Source organism: Triticum aestivum, chromosome 5A (assembly GCF_018294505.1).
Source record: "Triticum aestivum cultivar Chinese Spring chromosome 5A, IWGSC CS RefSeq v2.1, whole genome shotgun sequence".
Classification (NCBI taxonomy): Eukaryota; Viridiplantae; Streptophyta; class Magnoliopsida; order Poales; family Poaceae; genus Triticum; species Triticum aestivum.
Window position 1 is genome coordinate 32,337,929 of NC_057806.1, and position 20,379 is coordinate 32,358,307.

Consider the following 20,379-nt stretch of genomic DNA (forward strand, 5'->3'; position numbering starts at 1 on the left):
ATGTTTTACTAGATAATTATCCTCAACATAATTTACTACCTTGGTTTGAATTACACATCTTCTATGGAGGACTAGATGATCAATCTAAGCAATGTAGATTTTAAATTCAGAGAAGCCTTTAGGAATATATTGTTGCCCCACGCACTAATTGTGTTGGCCTCATGCGCAACTATTTCATTGGACTCCTTGCACAAACCAAAACCATGAGCCGTCTCTGAACCCCAACACCACAGAGGTAGTCGTCGGAGAGAGAGGAAAAGTACCTCCTTCATCATCATAGTCGGGAGGGCATCATCGTTGTCAGAGCTTTGTGAGACAAGGTCTGCCGCACGCGCCAACACACATAAACTACCTATATGCTTTTAACAGTTATCATCTCCGTACTTGGCTACCCAACATTTACCGTAGGCACGATAACTGGTACACTAGTGGTACGTTCTTCCCGGTCCTCTCGTACTAGGGAAAGGTCATGTTAGTCAGGCGTCGTCCTCGTGCCATCCAGACCTCATAACCAGCGCCGCCCATCGACAAAATCGAGAATGACCAGTCATGCCGTCCTTGCGCCTCTTTCCATGCCTCATGCTAACTATCTTATTCCACGAGCCATCACCACCACCATGAGCAGCAACCATCGGCCATCCGCGAACACAAAACACACTGCTCCTCAACCACGATTATGAAGGCAATACATATGAAGGCTCTAAGTTTACGCACCATCTCGACAGATTTGCTTCATAAGCATTTGGAGGCTGTTAATATGATGATTTTGCTAGAGTTGCTCTTAAAAGACAGCGCGAGACGAGGGTGAAGCCAGACGAAAGAGTTGAAGATGGAGAAGCCTGGTATTGCAAAATCGTACTACTATTGGACACCGTAGCAAAAAGGCTATGTGGGCTACCCTGACGCTGTGACCCCACACAGCTTGCTCCGGCCCACCCATCGTCGGCCAGTGACCTGCCGCCCGCCGCCGCCCGCCGGCGGCACCATCCGGCGGGCCATTGCCAATCGCCTTCCTAACCACCAAACCCATTTCCTCCCGCGCACGCGAGCGGCCGCCATGGCCGGGCATCTAGCCAAAAACCCATTTCTCCTCCTCCTCAAACCTCGCCGCCTGTGCACCACCGCCGCATCCTCCTCGGCCGCCGCGGGAGAACTCGCCCCCGCGCCCGTCGTCAAGGAGATACCCCACGATGATGACCTCGCGGAGGAGTCGCGCAGCCGCCTCGTGCGCGACACCTGCAAGCTGCTCGAGCTCCGCGGCTCGTGGACCCCGAAGCTGGAGGCGCAGCTCCGGCACCTGCTCCGGGTGCTCTCCCCGCCGCAGGTCCGCGCCGTGCTCCGCGCCCAGGCGCAGACGGACGCCCGCGCCGCGTTCGAGTTCTTCCGCTGGGCCGACCGCCAGTGGCGCTACCGGCACGCCCCGGAGGTGTTCGACGAAATGCTGAGCCTCCTCAGCCGCACCAGGCTCCACGACCCCGCCCGGCGCGTCATGCGCCTCATGATTCGTCGCCGCATGAGGCGCGGGACGCAGCAGTTCGCGCACCTCATGCTCTCGTACAGCCGTGCGGGGAAGCTCCGCTCTGCCATGCGCGTGCTCCAACTCATGCAGAAGGACGGGTGTGCGCCTGACATATTGATATGCAATGTGGCGGTGAATGCGCTTGTCTTTGCCGGGCGCATTGACAAGGCGCTTGAGTTTAGCGACCGGATGCGACGTGTTGGGGTCGAGCCGGATGTAGTCACATACAATTGCCTTATCAAGGGGTTATGTAGCGTGCGGAGGGTTGTTGAGGCACTAGAGATGATTGATGTGATGCTGCAAAATGGGTGCCCACCTGATAAGATTACCTATTATACAGTGATGGGCTTCTTGTGCAAGGAGAAGAGGGTGGCAGAGGTGCGGGGTTTGCTTGGGAGGATGATGAATGATGCGGGTCTATTTCCAGATCAGGTCACGTATAACATGCTCATCCATGTGCTTGCAAAGTATGGGCATGCAGATGAGGCGTTGGAATTCTTGAGGGAGTCAGAGGGGAAAAGGTTCCGTGTCGATGAGGTTGGATATAGTGCAGTTGTGCACTCTTTCTGCTTGAATGGGAGGATGGCCGAGGCAAAGGGGGTTGTAGGTGAGATGATCTCAAAAGAATGTCACCCTGACGTTGTGACATATAGCGCAGTTGTTGATGGGTTCTGCCGGATCGGGGAAATTGATCAAGCAAGAAAGATGATGAAGCATATGTATAAGAATGGCTGCAAGCCAAACATAGTCACGCATACTGCACTGTTAAATGGTCTCTGCAAAGCTGGGAAAACTTCAGAGGCTTGGGAATTGCTAAACAACAGTGGAGAGGAGTGGTGGACTCCAAGTGATATCACATACAGTGTTGTGATGCATGGGTTTAGAAGAGAAGGGAAACTAAAGGAATCATGTGATGTCGTTGCCCAGATGTTGCAGAAGGGTTTCTTTCCCACTACTGTGGAGATTAACTTACTGATCCATGCGTTATGTAAGGAAGGAAAGCCGGCAGAGGCCAAAGACTTCATGGAGCAGTGCCAAAGCAAAGGTTGTACCATTAATGTTATTAACTTCACTACTGTAATTCATGGATTTTCTCGGCAGGGGGATTTGGAATCAGCGCTGTCTTTGTTGGATGACTTGTATCTCAGTAACAGGCATCCAGATGTTGTAACTTATACTGTTGTTGTCAATGCTTTGGGAAAGAAAGGTCGACTGAAAGAAGCGACAGAGCTTGTGAAGAAAATGCTTAATAGAGGAATTGTCCCTACACTCGTTACATACAGGACAGTGATACATAGATACTGTGAGAAGGGTACAGTGGAAGAATTACTCGATCTGCTGGATAAGATGTTAGCGAGACAAGAGCTTAAGAGTGTATACAATCAGGTCATTGAGAAGCTATGTGCATTAGGTAAAATAAATGAAGCTTACAGTCTCCTCAGCAAGGTACTGAGAACTGCCTCACAGAGAGATGCTCAGACATGCCACATTCTGATGGAGAGTTTTCTTAATAGAGGTCTCGCAGTTCAGTCATACAATGTGGCGTGCCAGATGTTTCAGAGAAATTTAATTCCTGATATTAAATTGTGTCGAAAAGTTGACAATCAGCTGACCTTAGAGAAACAACCAGCTGCTGGGAAGCTTATAATTAAGTTTGTAGAAAGAGGTCTTCTGAAACAAGAAAAGTAAGCTATTGCTGTCTGGCATGTTGATATATCATGCGTTTATTGGCAACTGGCAAGTATGTTTAATATTTGATCTGACATGTTGATGTATCATGTGTTTACATGCTGGAAAGCTTACTCATTTCTTCTACCTAAAACTGACAGATTTATAGTTTTGGGTTCAGTTGGTAACGTTTCATACGTTGTGCTGCTTAGTTAGCTGCCAGCGAATAGACTAGTAGGTATGGCACCTGAATGTTAGTTAGCTGCCACTCAAAGGGCTACTGAACAGTACACATGTTCGTGCATATATCAGCATCACAAAGGCTTGGTCCATAATGAACTAGACCAAGTGAAGTACTTAAGGGGAGGAGACAATGGAGGGAGATGGTGACACTGTGACGGCGCCGTTGCTGGAGTTCATCGATGACCGGTCAGCTGCCTCGGAGGAGCTGCTGCGGCGGGAGCCGGTGCCATTCAACGTGCTGTCGCGGCTGGCATTGTGGGAGGCCGGCAACCTGTGGCGCATCTCATGGGCGTCCATCCTCATCACGCTCTTCAGCTTCACTCTCAGCCTCGTCACACAGATGTTCGTTGGCCACCTTGGTGAGCTGGAGCTTGCCGGGGCCTCCATCACCAACATCGGCATCCAGGGCCTAGCCTATGGCATCATGGTAACTAGCTGCACTCAGTTCTTGCACTATGTAGTATAGTCCTTTGTGCTGCTTAGAAACGACGTCTTCTCACTTGTATGCGGAATGCAGCTCGGCATGTCGACTGCAGTGCAGACGGTGTGCGGCCAGGCCTACGGTGCGAGGAGGTACAGGGCGATGGGCGTTGTTTGCCAGAGAGCGCTCCTCCTCCAGTTTGTGACGGCCGTCGCCATCACTTTCTTCTACTGGTACTCTGGCCCATTCCTGCGGCTCATTGGGCAGGCTGAGGACGTGGCTGTGGCGGGGCAGCTGTATGCTCGTGGGCTGGTGCCGCAGCTGCTCGCGTTTGCACTCTTCTGCCCGATGCAGAGGTTCCTGCAGGCTCAGAACATCGTCAACCCCGTGGCGTACATGGTGCTTGCTGTGCTTGTCTTCCACATCCTCATCTCGTGGCTCGCTGTCTTCGTTCTCAGCTTTGGCCTTCTCGGCGCGGCTCTGACGCTGAGCTTCTCTTGGTGGGTGCTTGTGGCGTTGACATGGGCGTACATCATCTGGAGCCCGGCTTGTAAGGAGACGTGGACCGGGTTGTCCATGCTCGCTTTCAGAGGCCTCTGGGGATATGCCAAGCTCGCCTTTGCGTCGGCTGTTATGCTAGCGTGAGTAAATTTATCAGCCATTGCTAACTGTTTGGTAGGTCTTGCTTGTTTATGTCTTGCATCATTGTGTTCTTGCTCAGATTGGAGGTCTGGTACGTGCAAGGATTTGTGCTTCTGACTGGCTTCCTCCCCAACTCGGAGATTGCTCTTGATTCACTCTCTATCTGGTAGGCCACACGATGATTCAGCTCATGTTATAGTTACACACCTTGTTGGAAGTTCTAATGTCTAATCCATATTCACATATAACTTGCGTCGCTATCTCTTTTACTTGTTTCAGCATCAACTACTGGAACTGGGACTTCCAAATCATGCTTGGTTTAAGCTATGCGGCCAGGTCAGTGCAAACGACCGATACCTACCAAGATGTAGACCAATTTCCGCTTGCTGATCAAACGTTTGCACACGCAGTATCCGCGTCGGCAACGAGCTTGGCGCTGGCCATCCAAAGGTCGCGAGGTTGTCGGTCCTGGTGGTCGTCACGGCGAGCATCGCCTTCAGCATTCTCGCCACGATCGTCGTCATGGCCCTCAGGTACCCGCTGAGCACCCTCTACACGAGTAGCACGACGGTGATTGAGGCTGTCATTGCACTGATGCCGTTGCTGGCCATCAGCATCTTCTTGAATGGGATCCAGCCAATCCTCTCAGGTACACGCAACACTTGGCAGTAACACAACGTGCCTAGTTTGCACTCAACCAAAGGAACTGAAAATTCGTTCTGAAATATCTGCAGGAGTGGCCGTCGGGAGCGGGTGGCAAGTCATAGTTGCCTATGTCAATGTCGGGGCTTACTACATCATCGGTCTGCCAATCGGATGCGTTCTAGGGTTCAAAACAAGCCTGGGAGCAGCTGTAAGTCAATTAGCTTCCCGCGCTAATTTCATAGTCAGTTAACCTCTATCTTGCAACATTTTGCCGGAGGTCTGATGATCATATGTTTGTGGTAATTCTCAGGGGATCTGGTGGGGCTTGATCATAGGGGTCGCAGTGCAGACGGTGGCACTGATCGTCATCACGGCCAGGACCAACTGGGAGAGCGAGGTGAGCTTGCCCTTTTCACATTCACGCATGATCTCGGCTGAAGCTTCTGCTCAGTTTCTGTTTGTCGCGGTGCTCATGGCGACACGGCTATGTCATGTATGCGTGCAGGTGGAGAAGGCGATCCAGCGGCTGCGGCACACCGCCGCAGACGAGGGTGGCATGGTGGTCGACGGCGACGTCTAATGACCGGGCCCATGGATGTGTCTGGGGCTCTGTTTGGTGGCCATTGTTTGCTTTGCTAGGAGCACTCCCCACGAGGAGGGAAGTAGTAGCTGGTGCCGAACTTTATTATCAAGAGGCCATGGTGCCTTTCGGTTTGTGCAATAAGTTGAAGTGAGATGATGGAAAGTTGAAATGCCTTTCCTTTTTTTTCGAGGATGAACTTGTACTAGTTAAATGGTAATTAGCCTTGGCTGCTGGACTAGAAATGGTTTGATTTCTTGAGCTCTTACGCATTGAATTCATTTTAGAGAAGCTCTTACTATTTGATGACGCCCCCAAATTATTGTGGTCAAGGTGGACCATGCTGGTCAGCGTGAGGTTGCGCCATGGGCCCGTTTGTCAGCCCAGCAAATTATTATGGACACGTACATGATGCCTATTGCTTCTTTGGCCGACTTCAACGGCCTCCCGAGTTAAAAGCTGCCCCCTCCGTTCCGAATTACTTGTCTTGGATTTGTCTAGATACACATCCGTATCTAGACTCATTTTGATGCTAGATACTTCTGTATCTAGACAAATCTAAGACAAGTAATTCGGAACGGAGGGAGTAGGAAGTAATATACTGTAGATCAAAGCCTTCAAGCTTCTCGACCAGTTCAAAAATGCCGTGTGTGTCCTAAAGCTACCAAAAGCTGGTCTTCAAGAATTTCCATTATGTTGCAGAAAATTAAGAAAACGGTTAATTAACTGAACAAAAAATAGCACACCGGACTAGCATGTGTTCTATAGCTTCTGCAAAGAAACCTTAAAATAAGGCGCTTCCCATTCACATTTAACAACCATACAAGAAGAATTGATCAACGAAAGCACAACGTGAGCGGGTGAAGGAAATGAGAAACAACAAACAGAAATGACAATTAGATGTTATGGTTCGTGGTGGTGCCAAATGATGCTAGCACAAACAACATGTTAGCATACAGAGTGTGTGGGCGCGTGTGCATGATCACCGCGCCTGTACGTGGCCTAGGTAGTGTGTGAGTGGGCATTACGGTGGCGTGTCGGCGGCAAAGGGTGGAGAGAGCGGTGACGAGATGAAGAGAGTGGTAGAGGGCGCTGCAATTTATAGGCGCGCGAGCTGCCGTTTTTTCCCGCGCGCGCAATCGGTTCCCGTCATCGCTGGAGCGCACAAAAACAACCCGCACACGCTAAAAAGTCAATTTACCGCGCGCATTTTTTGAGGCCGCCGTGCGAGATGCTCTTAGAGCCAATCTCTCTCTTCAGCTATGCCAACCACACCACCCACACAAGGGCGGCCTGTTGCTGCCCCTTCTCCTCCTTGGCGCGCCTCCCGGAGCGGCTTCGCGTGCTGGAGATCTCCGGCGCGTCTCTGGACGGCCTCGCGGTCGGCGGCGCCGTCGCCGCGTGCCCCAGTCTCGCCGACCTCACTCTGCTCAAGTGCCAGTGCTCTGGCTACGTGTCCAGCGCTGCCGCCTTGACTTGGTCGGCTCCGGCACCCGCGCGCTCGCGCTCGCCGCGCCCCTATCCATGGCAATTCTGAACTTCGGTCTTGTCTAATGTTACTTCCATCGTTTCAGGTAGCGTGCATAGCATCTTGTCCGAGCAGCTGTCTCTGCGTGGTGTCCAGTGGAGCTGGGGCAGCACCCGGTGATGAACATTGCGTCCTGTGGTGGTTCCGATGCGAGGGAGCCTTTTCCCGAGGTCGATCTTGCTGAATTCTTCGACAGCCACCCAAAGATTCGCTCGCAAGTTTGAGATCCATGATGCAATGCAACCCCGGTCTGCGTCCCGATGGTGCCCGTCACCTGTTCGACGGAGTGCTCGACCCAGGTCGATGCCGTCGACCAAGCCCATGACGCCGCCACCGTCGCAACGGAGGTTCGCAACACCACAACTGCGCTCGGCCCCGAGCTCGCCATCGTCCTCTGCAACACCACGGCGGCCATCGGTGTAGCCACCTGTGGTCACCACGACAGGTTCCACGGCCTCAACATCCCCGTGACAGCCAACATCAGCCCGCCGCCCCACGTCTAGGCCATCGTTTTCAAGCAATGGCCGAGCAGTACCAGTGTGGCCAGAATTACCCAAGTGTGAGCTTCCGGATTAATACTATTCTACTATTGACAATTTTGCTTTACTGGTGACTATCACCGTTAATGTTGTTTGTTCATGGGAACCTATTGAGCATCAGTTTACAACTGTTCTTGATCAGGGGCATTGGAAGTTTTCTGAACATGCTGCTGCAGGTAGTTTTCCTAAGCCTAAAAAAAGGCCAGAGACACTGCGGATCACGACAATGTCAGTACTCAGGGGCATGTTCTCCTGCAAGGTACGTGGTGGTGGTTCAATTATTTGCGCATTCCATCGGAGATCTTATTCGTACTGTTCACAAGAGGGCAGGGCAGCCTAGTACAGTGGAGTGCAAAGAATTTAAGAGCAACAATTGTCCATGTTTTGGGCTCCAAACCAGAGGGAAGTTTGTTGATACTGATTGAGTTGGAGACGTGCATTGCATATCTGAATTCATGTGCAGTCAGTACCTCTGGGAACTATAGTCATTGGCGTTTCTTTGTTCGGTTTGAGAGGCTATGGGCTCCTGGAACTAAAGAAGTGTCTGATGATAATGTTACTGGCCAGTCTCGGGTGGGCGGCTTTCAGTACACCAGCAGGTGCACTGACACGCTTACTTTCTCAGCAACTGCAGAATAGCTATGGGATTGAGAGCGCATTCGAGCTATTGGTGCTCATAATGCAGCAAGCTTGTCGCTCTACGCTCACTTATTGTTTATCGCAAGCTGGACAACTCTATTTCTCTGTTGGGTGAGCAGCACTGGCCATTCCCTGAACCTGATGTGGATGCCTGCAGGCGTGAAGACATACAAGCTACAATCGAGGGGTGTCCACGGTGGTATTACTCATGTGATCTTCCCAGTGCTCCAGTTGCCGTTTCGACCGAATACCCTACCGGTGATGTGCATAAGTCATGCGATCCTGGGAGGGTCACAAGGCAGACTTCTGATATTCAACTGTCGCAGATTCTAATGGCAATGGTAATCAGCATGAGCGCACCGGGCATGGGTGGTATGGTGTCCTCTTCCTGCTACAATCAAGGACATTTCCAAGGAAGGTGGGGTGTCGTCGCTGTTGTTGCCGGCTTCGTGCAAGGCTCCGTCGACAGCTTCAACGACTACTTCAGCATCTCCTTCAACTCGGTCGCCATCGCCCACAGCTACTACCCCCACGTCGTTCAAGTCAACGCCAACTTCCCCTCTTACCTTTCTTCCTCCTCGGCTCCTCTCGAGAGTGCTTCCTCCATTCGTGTACCGATGAACTGTAACCTGCTACTGCAACAGAGAGTGTAGATCGAACCCTGTGTCCATCTATTCCCTTACACTTCACCAGCCAACCATTACACAATTGCAGTCACACCATGCTGAGCAGAAGCTGATCACCCTCGAGTCCCTAGCCAGGTACGGTCCAGGACTGCGGAGGATGGTAATTAGGACCTCCTCCAAGGTAAATAACTGCCTCCATTCAGTGCTGCAAAACTCTTCATTCTGTTTCTTTCTCCTTGTTTCCCTGCACCGACAACTAGATACATACGTACGCACTGATGGCAGAAGCTTGTCAGCAAAATCAACACCATTCAGCTTTGGTTACTCCATCAAAACAGTATCATAACATCCATAGGAGTTTGCTGCTTATTATATATAAGTGGCTTCCCTCTCTGCATAGCATAGCTTCCCTCCTAGCACTCACCTCTTGCATTCCATGCCCAACACCAAACTGTGAGCTAGGCTTCAGAGCTCGGATCAGCCATGGCGATCGGAGCTGTGCTGTCGCAACAATGGAGCTTGTTGCTCTCGCTTGCGGCGCTCGTGGCTCTGTGGTGGGCCTGGAGGGTGCTGGAGCTGGCCTGGGTCACCCCGCGGAGGCTGGGCCGAGCGCTCCAGGCTCAGGGCCTCGGCGGCAGGGCGTACCGCTTCCCGTTCGGCGATCTGCAGGAGTTTTCCCGGCTGGTCGCCGTGGCCCGGTCGGAGCCCATGCTGCCGCCGTCGCACGATATCACAGCGCGGGTGGCCCCTCTGTACCACAGCGTGATCAAGGAGCACGGTAAATAAATTAAATCCATCATTACATTTTTTTTTTGCATATTAAAGAAGTTATTAGTGAACATGGCTGTGATGGTCACTTGTTCAGACTTGCGTGTCTGAAACTCTAGAAAGCTAAAAAATTGCAGGGAAGATCTCCGTGACCTGGTTCGGCCCGACGCCGAGGGTGATCGTGAACGATCCTAAACTGGTGCGGGAGATACTAGCCAACAAGTCCGGGCACTTCCGGAAGCGCAAGTTCAGCAATGGCATCGTCAGGCGGCTGGCCAACGGGCTGGTGAGCCACGACGGCGAGAAATGGGCCGCTCACCGGAAGATCATCAACCCCGCATTTCATCTTGAGAAACTCAAGGCAAGCGCGAAAACCAAACCACGCGCGATCGTTTCTTCTTCTTCATGTCAGAACATGCAACTCCAAGGCGCCGCTTGCTCGCTTGTCTGAATAATGTTGAATTTGCCTTTGGTTGTGAACTTGTGATGCAGAAAATGATGCCCGCTTTCGTTGCCTGCTGCAATGAGCTGGTAGCTAGGTGGGAGGATCATGTGGGATCCGATGAGGCCAAGGAGATTGACGTGTGGCCGGAGTTCCAGAACCTCACCGGCGACGTGATCTCCCGCGCGGCGTTCGGCAGCAGCTTCAGCGAAGGGAGGAGGATTTTCCAGATACAGTCGGAGCAGGCCCAGAATGTGGTGAAGATGCTCAACACCCTATACCTCCCAGGTTTCAAGTGAGTCTCCCGTTAGACTCTTGGTCTCTCTCTGGTCACTTTTGCACATTACCCGCTTGTGATTATTGCTCTTTTTTCCTTGAGTAGGTTCTTACCAATGCAGCTCAACAGACGGGTGAAGGCGAACGCGCGCGAGGTCGAGTCGCTGCTCAAAGGCATAATCGGCAAGAGGGAGATGGCCATGAGAGAAGGCAGCGCCAGCAACGATGACCTGCTGGGCGTGCTGATGGAGTGCAACGCCGCGGAGACCAAGGAAGCCGGGAGCACCAAGCCCATCATGACCATGGACGACATCATCGGGGAGCTCAAGCTCTTCTACTTCGCCGGAATGGACACCACCGCCGTGCTTCTCACCTGGACGCTGGTCGCGCTGAGCATGCACCCCGAGTGGCAGGACCGGGCGAGGGAGGAGGTCCTGCACGTCTTCGGGGACAAGGACCAGCCGGACCTGGACGGCATAAACCAGCTCAAGGTGGTGGCCATGGTGCTGCACGAGGTGCTCAGGCTGTACCCGCCGGTGATCCAGTTCGACCGGCAGACGTACACGGAGGTGGAGCTGGGCGGCGTCAGGTACCCGCCGGGGGTGATCCTCTCGCTGCCCATCGTGTTCCTCCACCACGACCCGGACGTCTGGGGAGAGGACGCCGACGAGTTCAGGCCGGAGAGGTTCGCCGAGGGCGTCTCCAAGGCGTCCGGGAGCTCGTCGTCGCCGGCGTTCTTCCCGTTCGGGTGGGGCCCACGGGTCTGCATCGGCCAGAACTTCGCGCTCATCGAGGCCAAGATGGCGCTGAGCAGGATACTGCAGCGCTTCCAGTTCGGGCTGTCGCCGTCCTACAGGCACGCCCCATTCCCGGTCTCCACCCTGCAGCCTGATCATGGCGCGCCCATCATGCTCAAGAAACTCTAGCCGCAACATGTCTTAAAATAAATCTCAGCATATTGTAAACCAAGAGAGATAATGAGAGCTAGTTATAAATCTCAACATGTATTTGTTTGTTTTCTGTGGGTTTTGTTTAAGAGATTGTTATCAGAGGTGATCCTCAAATAGATTGTTTCATCCATCATACTACTCCCCCAGTATCATTAGTTTTTTGTACTAGTGGAGTGAGTAGTAGTTTATATTAGGATATCATCAAGATCCTTGGTATTAGCATGAGCATCTCAAGCTAAATATTCATCAGTCGACCCACATGTCCTGCCCCAAAGGAACAGAAAGATCTTTACAACTGAAAACATTCTTGTGAAGTTGTGATGATCAGGTCGACAAGTGTTTCCAGTTTGAGTGTGAGACACCAGTTCATGTACGAGTATTATTCAGTATATGACTGGAAAACTCGGTGTCGGTGCGAACATCATCGAACGGTGGAAAAAAGAGAGTAGAAATTCATACATGGGGGCTACATATTTGTGGCAACCTGCACGCTTAATATTAGAACAAAATGGTTCACACTGAAAACTTGTGATCGATACAACCGGATCTTGCAATCGCCTTGACATTAATCTAAACAGTCCATGCCCTCAAGCCAAACTACGATGATGTATAATCCATGACTAGCTCTCATATCATACATTTCCCATGCATCCAACTAGTGCCTGCCTTCAAGATTTCCAGCTTGGAGTTTCCACGGTCCGTATCACCAGTAAGAGCCCGCTACATAGACTACACTAAACATCACAAAACTGGTAGCCCAGCCTCTCTTAGATAGTTTAACTCAAACTCAACATCTCACTTGATTAACTCCTGCAGAATCAAGAGACACCAATGAACACAAATGCCAGTGACAAATAGGATCATATGAAAAAAAAAGGCATTTTGTTCAAGTATCAACACATGACTCATGAAACCAGGTTTAACATCAATCACGATTCATTTTTCTGAGAATAATCAATGATATGCTCTGTTTTATGTATGTATAGATGAAGCTTCCATGGACTTACATTTCAATGATGTCCCAGCAAGGCATGTTAGCCTTGCTTTTGTGTTGGCCTCTGCCAATGGAGTAGGCTTCTCGCTTCCAATCATCCGAACATCCCAGATCCTTATGATGCCATCAGATGAAGCCGAGGCAACCAAAGTGCTCGATTCAGATCCGTTGTTCTGGTTATCGAAAATGACAATCCCTTTTACACGAGTTGAATGAGCGCCCTCGATGCGCGATGAAACCTTGCCGCTCGACAGATCCCAAGCAGTAATACCACGATCCTCTCCTCCGGTGTAAACAGCTCCATTCTGCACAATACATGATAAAGAAGTGGGCAATATATAAAAGCAATGGAAGTGAAGCTAAAATGCTATGACAGTAAGCATACGCCCATATTCGTGTGGTGTTTCTACTTCTAGAAGAAAGATTTGTAGCAAAAAGAATATAAAAGCAATGGAAGTGAAGCTAAAATGCTATGACATTAAGCATACGCCCATATTCGTGTGGTGTTTCTACTTCTAGAAGAAAGATTTGTAGCAAAAAGAATATAACGGAAGTGAAGCTAAAATGTTACATTACGCATACGCCCATATCCGTGTGGTGTTTCTATTTCTAGAAGAAAGATTTATATAGCACAAAGAATAGAAAAGCAATGGAAGTGAAGCTAAAGCGTTATGACAGTAAGTATATGATATGAAGATCCACCGACTTCACAAGGGGAAACAGAACTGAGTCCTGATAGCTAGACCACAACATGAAGTTCTACCAAGGAGTCTTATGGGCTGTGAGATGGCTGACCAAAGGTCAGATTTGCATTGGACAGGGTAAACAATTTGCATTATGGGCTGTCAGATGGTTGACCAAAGGTTTGCCAAATTTGCAATGGACAGGGTAACAGTTTTCAGGAACTTCTCAAGCCATACAAAGTACACTCTTAACCAGCCATAATCTTTTAAATCCTACAGTAGGTAGGAAGCTACTAGTAAAATTAAGCGATATAAGCACTCTTATGACAATGTTCTTTTTCCTAGAGAAATCTATTATCATGACATGATTAACAACTATGTAGGTGGTTTATCAGGAGCAAATGCGAATACCTTTGATGGAGCTAAGGCAAGAACCCTCTTGTCGCAGCGCATCTCATGGATGATCCTGGCGTCCTCGGAGTCATGCACGGTGACCTTCTCCTCGGCAGCCATGACGAACCGGTCACCGCCGGCGGCGTCCTGGGCGTACGCGACGGCCGAGGCGGGGCGCTCGAGGCGGCAGGTGAAGCTGCGGCGGCCGCGGAGGAGGTTGACCATGGAGAGGCCCCCGGCGCGGCCGACGGCGAGCGCGACCCGGCCCGAGGGGTGCACGGCGAGGGCGTCGGCGGCCTCGCGACCCCGCGGGAAGACGCGGAGCGAGGTGAGGAGCGCGAAGCCGTCGGCGTCGTAGATGTGGAGCAGGCCGTCGTCGGAGGCGGCGAGGAGGTTGCGGGGCACGGGGCCGATGGAGTGGAAGGCGAGCGCGGAGACGGCGGCGGAGGGGTCGAGGAGCGGGCCGAGGTCGGCGGCGGCGCGCAGGTCGTAGAGGCGGATGGAGTCGTCGGCGCCGCCGGAGGCCGCGAGCCCCGCCCGCGGCGCGGCCGCCACGCAGCGGATGGGCCCCGCGTGGGCCGGGTAGGAGAAGAGCGGCGCGAGGGCCTGGGGCTCGGAGGAGGGGGGCGCGGCGGCCAGGGCCTTGAGGGAGAAGCCCCAGATGAAGCGCTCGTAGGAGCCGGCGACGAGGGCCATCGGAGACGGTGGGGAGGGGAGGGAGCGAGAGCCTACGCGCCGCCGCCGGAAGGGTTGGGGAAGGAAGGGGGAGAAGGGTTTGGGGTTTGGTCGTTTCGCGGTGACTTGTGGGCCAGGACATGGCCACCATCGCTGCACGAATCACGAGGAGCGTTGCACGGACGGCTGAGATGAAACTCCACGTACGGGCGCTGACAGGCCGGCCCCACTCGGACTATGCGAAGTTGTGGTTTTGGTTGATTTTCCTGAGAAATATAATACTCCCTCCGCCCTATATTAGTTGACGCTGATTTAATACGGGATTTAGTAAGGGCGCTGCTACAAATCAGCCGGATGATTTACAAATCAGCCACGTGGGGCCACCAGGGACGCGTGTCGATCGCTGGAGGAGGCTTGCGTCTCGCTGTTTTCAGCCGGTTTAAAACAAACCTTTTCCATTTAGTAATTGTACATCTATATACAAAAAAATAATTAGTAAGATATTTTACACTTCAGAAACATCTTATATCTTTTCCGAATAGATAAATAAACATCAGTTTTCACGCTAACTCCATGGCGAACTGCGCAGGCAAATCGTCCGCCAAAATTTTGGCTGCCCATGATTTGGTGGGGCGGATGTGGCCAAAAACAAAAGGTATTTTAGAAGTTTTGAAAAAAACTTTGTTTTTCGCCACTCTAATTTTTGTCCACTTTGCGTGTGTCACTTTAGAATTTGACATTCCCCTTTTGCCACTCTTAGATTTTGACAATACATCACAATTATCATTCCGTGGCAAAAAAAACAGAAAAAATAAAGTGGCAATTGTGATACATTGTCAAAAGCTAAGAGTGACAAAGTGAAAGGATTCTTCTTGCATTTGCTACGAAAATGGCATTTAGATACATTGTCAAAAGCTAAAGGTGGCAAAAGTGCGATGGATCCCGGCCCTTGCCAGCGGGAAGGCTCCATTTTTAGATGCTCCTTCGAGCTTTGTTATAATTTGCATCCTATTCGGGAAGATAAGACGGTGACGGCTCCCTAAAGATGAGATAAGGTTCTCCCGGTCTATCCCCTCGTTCCATGGTGCATCTAGCATTGTCGGTGGCTATGTGGAGGTGTCTCCGACGTGTCTGTCCTTGATGGATTTGCTTGGATCTAGTTGTAGTTTGTCTACGTTCTTATATTTTTATGTTGGATCCTTTCAATCTATGGTACTCTTCAATGCATGTGGTTGCTCTTCCGGTGCGCTGATCCTGTAGGGCATTAGCATGACGACTTCCCGACTATCTACTACAACAAGTTTTGCACAGCTCTGGCGAGGGAGGGGCGATGATAGCGACGAGCCTTCGGCTCGCTTCAGTGCTTGTAGTCGTTCCTAGGTGGTCTACGAATCTATCTGGATGTAATTTTTGTTATTTCTGGTGTTTGTTGTATTGCCACGATTGAAGATGAATAAATTGGAAGTTCTCTTGCAAAAATAAAAAATATAGTGGCAGACGCAAAGTGGGTAAAAGCTAGTGGCAGAAACAAAGTTTCCGTTTTAGAAGACAAATACAACAATATTATCGTATATGCCCTCAAATGGTCAAATGGGTGCTGATAACAGTACCAACAACGTCCAGTGTGCCGGCACTGTTTGTTCTTCTACTCCCTCCATTCCAGATTAATTGAAGTTCTAATTTTTTTCCCTCCCTCAAAACAAATTTATCAAAAAAATATGACAAAATTTACAACATTAAACATACATAGTACAAGATATATTTTATATAAAGTATGCAATGAAACTAATTTGATGTTCCAGGTGTTGATATGTATTTCTATACATTTGAAAAACTGACTCAGAGCAAAGATAGAACTTCAGTTGATTCGGTAACCATCGAGTACATGCACAATTTATGGGATGTTTCCCAAGCTGCAGCATGGCTTGAGCTTTAGACTGCAGCATCAGCTGGACAATTGTTTCTTTTGGTGCGTAGTCCTCTTTTACTTACAAATGAATGCCTGAACAAACAGGCCAGTAGTTGTATTACAATCCTAAGTGCGGCGAGCTGATCCATTTGCTCATGGGGCACCATACACACACTACAAATGCACCACTATTTCTTTTGTTTGTGTTGGCTGGCTGGCATGTTTCCGTAACACTACAAAATGACATACATACATCATCAACCTGCCATTCACCATTAGTTACCAGGGAAGCCGGTAGCTGGCCGCCTGCATCAACGGATGCGCAAAGTACGCGCCCAGGGTCAGAGCCACGATCGTGATGTACGGTAACCGGATGAACTCCTTGTAATAATCATCAGGCAGTTTCTGCCGTCCATCAATGATCGCAGCGAACGGCACGACGCTGGTCCTCTTCTTCAGGACATCAAAGGCTTCGCCGTAGCGTGACGCAAGCCTCCTGTCGCCGTTCCAAACGCCAAATGCATGGTGACCGATCAATCCGACGGAGGCCGCGACGGCAACAGAGTTGCCGATCCATAGCGTGTGAGCTAGGCACCAGATTACCTGCCCAACAAACTAAAAAGATAACTGTTGATTAGATAAAGTACGTATTAACATGACACACAATACAGAAAAGGAGCTTCAAACTCCTAGCACAAGATTTCATGGCCCATATAAGCTAGCATGGCCTTGAGGAAACTACCTGTGGATGTCTCGTGATGCGCATTATTCCAGTTTCCCACATGTGTAATTTTGGCTTGTCCACAGCTGCCACTTCTAAAAGATTGAAAGTAGATGGATACAGAAACAAGAATGAGACAAAATTCGACAGCCAAACAAGCTCATGGACGCCTGAGACGCCTTTAACATCCCACAGCTGAACACCACCGTAACGATGATTTATGAAGTAGACCTGCAAGTTATATAGGACAACTTTCTAAGATACAGGAAGGCTTACCATCTAACAAAAGAAAAAGAAAAAAAGAAAATACAAAATACTCACAATAGTGCTAAGTGCCAGAGGTAGTGATATTCCAGCAAACAGCACGCGGTAAGCTCGCTCGCCTATTATTTTCTCACCAGTTTCACGTAAGCTTGCCATGCCACTATGGACTAAAGCAAAGATGAGGGTAAGGAGCAACAAAACAACCTGCAATGGAGAGACGGATGGTAAAGTTATGTATCTAGCTACATGATTACAATTAATTGCCAAGCTAAGAAATGGCTGGTAGAGTATATTACCATACGTGATGTTAAATGTATTTTTATGGATCATGATGCCATCAAAGCAACAATAAAAACAACCCAAGCAGTAAAAGATGAATATAAAGAAAAATAGCAAGAAATGACTAATGAACCGGATCATATAAATGATTGCAACGCAATGCAATTTAGCACTCCTCCCATTTATACCAGGCCTATTAATCTTGTCTTAAGTCAAAACTTTTAAAGTTTGACCAAGTTTCCAGAAACAAATATCAAACATCTACAGTACGAAATCAATATCACTGGATCTATCATGAAATATATTTTTATTAGGTACCATAGGTATTGATATCTTTTCTATGAACTTGGTCAAAACTTGAACAATCTTAACCTAAACAAGATTAATAGGCCTTGTAAACATGGAAAGAGGGAGTATATATGATTGATGTTGAAAAGCATTTCACTACAAATGCTCAATGCAGCCAAAAAATACCAACAGAAGCATGTTATTACAAATCAATTTGGATTCACAAATACAGACTATTTATTTTGATTCATTAGTTGTACATTTACTAGATTTACACTAGTCTTACTAATATGGAAAAAGTGTGATTTTCTCATAGATATAGCAAAGCAAGTGTAATTCATACCAGGCATGCATTTACTAATCAGCAAAAGAGGTTTTACCTGGTTATTGTTAAAATATAGGGCGTGACATCGTTCAGGAAATTTGTTGAGAACTGGATTTTAGTCAAAAAATGAAAACCACTGATGATCTAAACTGTCGTGTGACATCGAACTAAAAATTGCTACAGTAAGCCCACGGCCAAAGGACTGCGTTTGCTAAGGTTCATGTTTTTTCTTGAATATGCACGTAAGTGCGCACCAGTTTGCACTAGAAGAAAACATTCAGGTGACGTCAAACTTACATCCGAAATGAAGTTAAAAAACAGAAACAGCCAGGAAAGAGCAAAGAAGCAGAAGAAGAGCGCAAAACGAGCCGTACAGCTAAACTACTCCTATCCTACTGCTTCTGAAAAGACATCACATGGCCGAGCTTGTTGTGGCAACCTCCCCCGGGCAGTGGCGAAGCCACACATAGGCTGTGTAGTCACTTGACTACACAGCTCTTTGGAATAAACGTCATATAGCAAGTATAAATCATGCAAAAATACATGAAAATTTGTACATTTGAGTACACTATTTTGAAGTGACTACACATGCTTTTATCCTGGCACCGCCACTGCCCCCGGGCCTCCATTTCCATGAGGATTGAATCAACCCACTCTGCATCCCCAGCCACTCTGTCGAAGAGGCAGTCGTTCCGAAGACGCCATACGTGTCATATCATCGGAGAGATAAGGGGAGCGTGCACCCTTTACCTTATCAGCCCAGTCATGCTCTACAGCATTCTGTAGCCACGGCACAAGCTTGTCGCCGGCCTAAGGGCATATGGATTGCCATGAAAATTTTCTCAGGACCTTGTGCTAGAACGCTTCGAAGTCAAGCCATTCAATGATGAAGCTTCGAAGTCGAAACCACTCTTTGGAGGCAAGCAACAAGATGATCAAATATGGAATCTCCCCTTGGACCAAGGTGAGCTACAGGGAGGCAAATTCAGTTGCTCGCGAACTTGCTAAGATTGCTAGAATGTATATATGGTAGTTGTGAGTGGATGGAATCATGGAAGAACCTTCTAGTGAGCTGGTTCGATCCCCTCATTTTATCTAATGTAACTTTGATCAATACTTAATAAAGAAAGGGTTCCAATTTCAAAAGTAAGTAAAATACCAAGGTACAGTAGTTGGTTGTTCTAGAAATTTAGACACCACAGTATTTGAGGCAAGAAGGTACCCAAACCAAACCATCCCCTTCTGATTAGTGTATCACTCTACTACTCCCTCCGTCCCAAATTACTCGTCGTGGTTTTAGTTCAACGGAGTGAATGAATCATTTGCTCCATGTAATATAGGCAGGCTGGGAGTAGCAGGGAATGGTTCCTGGGGAGACGCACCTCGGGGCTGTCAGAGAGGGCGGCGACGGCGTCGAGGAACCCAGTGCCGACCCCGGTGGCGGGGTCGATCCAGAGCACGTTGAGCCCGTAGAGCACCACGGAGAGTATCCCGGCGAAGTAGGCCCAGGAGGCCACCCGCTGGTCGGCCAGCCGGAACACGGCCGAGTCCTCCCCGACGAGGCCACCAGCATCCCCCTCGCCGTCCGAGTCCTCCGCCTCGGCGCCGCCGACCCTCGCCCGGGCCGGGGCGGGGGAGAGGACGCGGGGACGCAGGGAGGAGGGCGCCGCCGGGGACGGGAGGCTGAGGAGGGGCAGTCTGGGCGGGCGCGGCAGGCGGAGGCGGGGGAGGTGCTGCTGGCGGAGGGCAGGGGGCGGCGGCGCGGCGAGGTGGAGGCGGAGGTGGGAGGCCATGGCCGGCGGGGCGGTGGGGGCGGCGGAAAGGCCCGAGCTTGGGGGTTGGGGCGGTGGTGGGGAGTGGAATGTGGCGGTGGTGCGGTGCCGGTGGGGCGCGGGAGGTTGGACTAGAGCCGTGGCGGCATCTTTGAGGAGGGCCGTGGGAGGAGAAGCAGAGGATGCGGTATTGGAGCGTGGCGCCGGCGTCCGGTCCGGACGGGGAAATATCAGGGGGCTCCCAAGTCCCAACTCTTGAATGTGTCCATGCTTTCAACTTCAGAAACAATTCAAATATTTTTTAAAAATCTGTTTTTTGTTATGGTCAGGAGTCATTTTTTTTGTAGGAATACAACCTCATCCTTAAGACGAAGGGGATCTTTGGAGCAGTGGTAAAGTTGTTTCCTTGTGACCACGAGGTCACACGTTCGAGTCTTATAAACAACATCTTTACATAAATGTAGGAAAAAAATTGCGTGAAAAGGACTTGTTTTTTTGCGAAAAAATCCAATCTATTCAACAATCACGGCAGTACGTAGAACACTAGAGGTAAAAAAGAATTACAACCAGATCAGAGTCAGAGCTGACAT

At 49.8% G+C, this 20,379-nt stretch overlaps 5 protein-coding genes across 12 annotated transcripts; 3 read left to right on the forward strand and 2 right to left on the reverse strand.

Moving 5' to 3' along the window:
- Positions 1-888: 888 nt before the first annotated feature.
- On the forward strand, positions 889-3,233 carry LOC123102125 (pentatricopeptide repeat-containing protein At1g09900). Its single transcript, XM_044523404.1, has one exon. It carries the CDS (start codon positions 1,058-1,060, stop codon positions 3,206-3,208), a length of 2,151 nt encoding a protein of 716 aa, XP_044379339.1. The 5' UTR covers positions 889-1,057; the 3' UTR covers positions 3,209-3,233.
- A 30-nt stretch (positions 3,234-3,263) lies between these two features.
- On the forward strand, positions 3,264-6,027 carry LOC123102127 (protein DETOXIFICATION 41). 2 transcript variants are annotated; one of them, XM_044523406.1, is made up of 9 exons: positions 3,264-3,857; positions 3,948-4,492; positions 4,573-4,659; positions 4,773-4,829; positions 4,904-5,026; positions 5,108-5,142; positions 5,228-5,346; positions 5,449-5,535; positions 5,644-6,027. In XM_044523406.1, exons 1-9 carry the CDS (start codon positions 3,561-3,563, stop codon positions 5,716-5,718), a joined length of 1,425 nt encoding a protein of 474 aa, XP_044379341.1. In that variant the 5' UTR covers positions 3,264-3,560; the 3' UTR covers positions 5,719-6,027. The 2 variants fall into 2 exon arrangements, with proteins under 2 accessions (XP_044379341.1, XP_044379340.1); XM_044523405.1 differs by having other exon boundaries at positions 3,268-3,857; positions 4,904-5,142.
- Positions 6,028-6,966: 939 nt separating this feature from the next.
- Positions 6,967-11,616, forward strand: LOC123102128 (cytochrome P450 72A397). 7 transcript variants are annotated; one of them, XM_044523409.1, is made up of 8 exons: positions 6,967-7,197; positions 7,293-7,805; positions 7,928-8,384; positions 8,582-9,231; positions 9,513-9,828; positions 9,956-10,179; positions 10,311-10,555; positions 10,643-11,616. In XM_044523409.1, exons 4-8 carry the CDS (start codon positions 9,208-9,210, stop codon positions 11,460-11,462), a joined length of 1,629 nt encoding a protein of 542 aa, XP_044379344.1. In that variant the 5' UTR covers positions 6,967-7,197; positions 7,293-7,805; positions 7,928-8,384; positions 8,582-9,207; the 3' UTR covers positions 11,463-11,616. The 7 variants fall into 7 exon arrangements, with proteins under 7 accessions (XP_044379344.1, XP_044379346.1, XP_044379347.1 ...); XM_044523411.1 differs by having other exon boundaries at positions 7,928-8,044; positions 8,116-9,231; XM_044523412.1 differs by having other exon boundaries at positions 7,928-8,044.
- A 300-nt stretch (positions 11,617-11,916) lies between these two features.
- LOC123102130 (p21-activated protein kinase-interacting protein 1-like) lies at positions 11,917-14,347 on the reverse strand. Its single transcript, XM_044523414.1, has 3 exons — positions 13,575-14,347; positions 12,494-12,785; positions 11,917-12,296 (listed from the first exon to the last, which is right to left on the reverse strand). Coding segments are annotated over exons 1-3 (972 nt in total). The 5' UTR covers positions 14,253-14,347; the 3' UTR covers positions 11,917-12,294.
- Positions 14,348-16,078: 1,731 nt separating this feature from the next.
- LOC123102131 (15-cis-zeta-carotene isomerase, chloroplastic) lies at positions 16,079-19,856 on the reverse strand. The gene is made up of 4 exons (XM_044523415.1): positions 19,400-19,856; positions 17,183-17,329; positions 16,883-17,092; positions 16,079-16,755 (listed from the first exon to the last, which is right to left on the reverse strand). Exons 1-4 carry the CDS (start codon positions 19,808-19,810, stop codon positions 16,420-16,422), a joined length of 1,104 nt encoding a protein of 367 aa, XP_044379350.1. The 5' UTR covers positions 19,811-19,856; the 3' UTR covers positions 16,079-16,419.
- Positions 19,857-20,379: the final 523 nt, after the last annotated feature.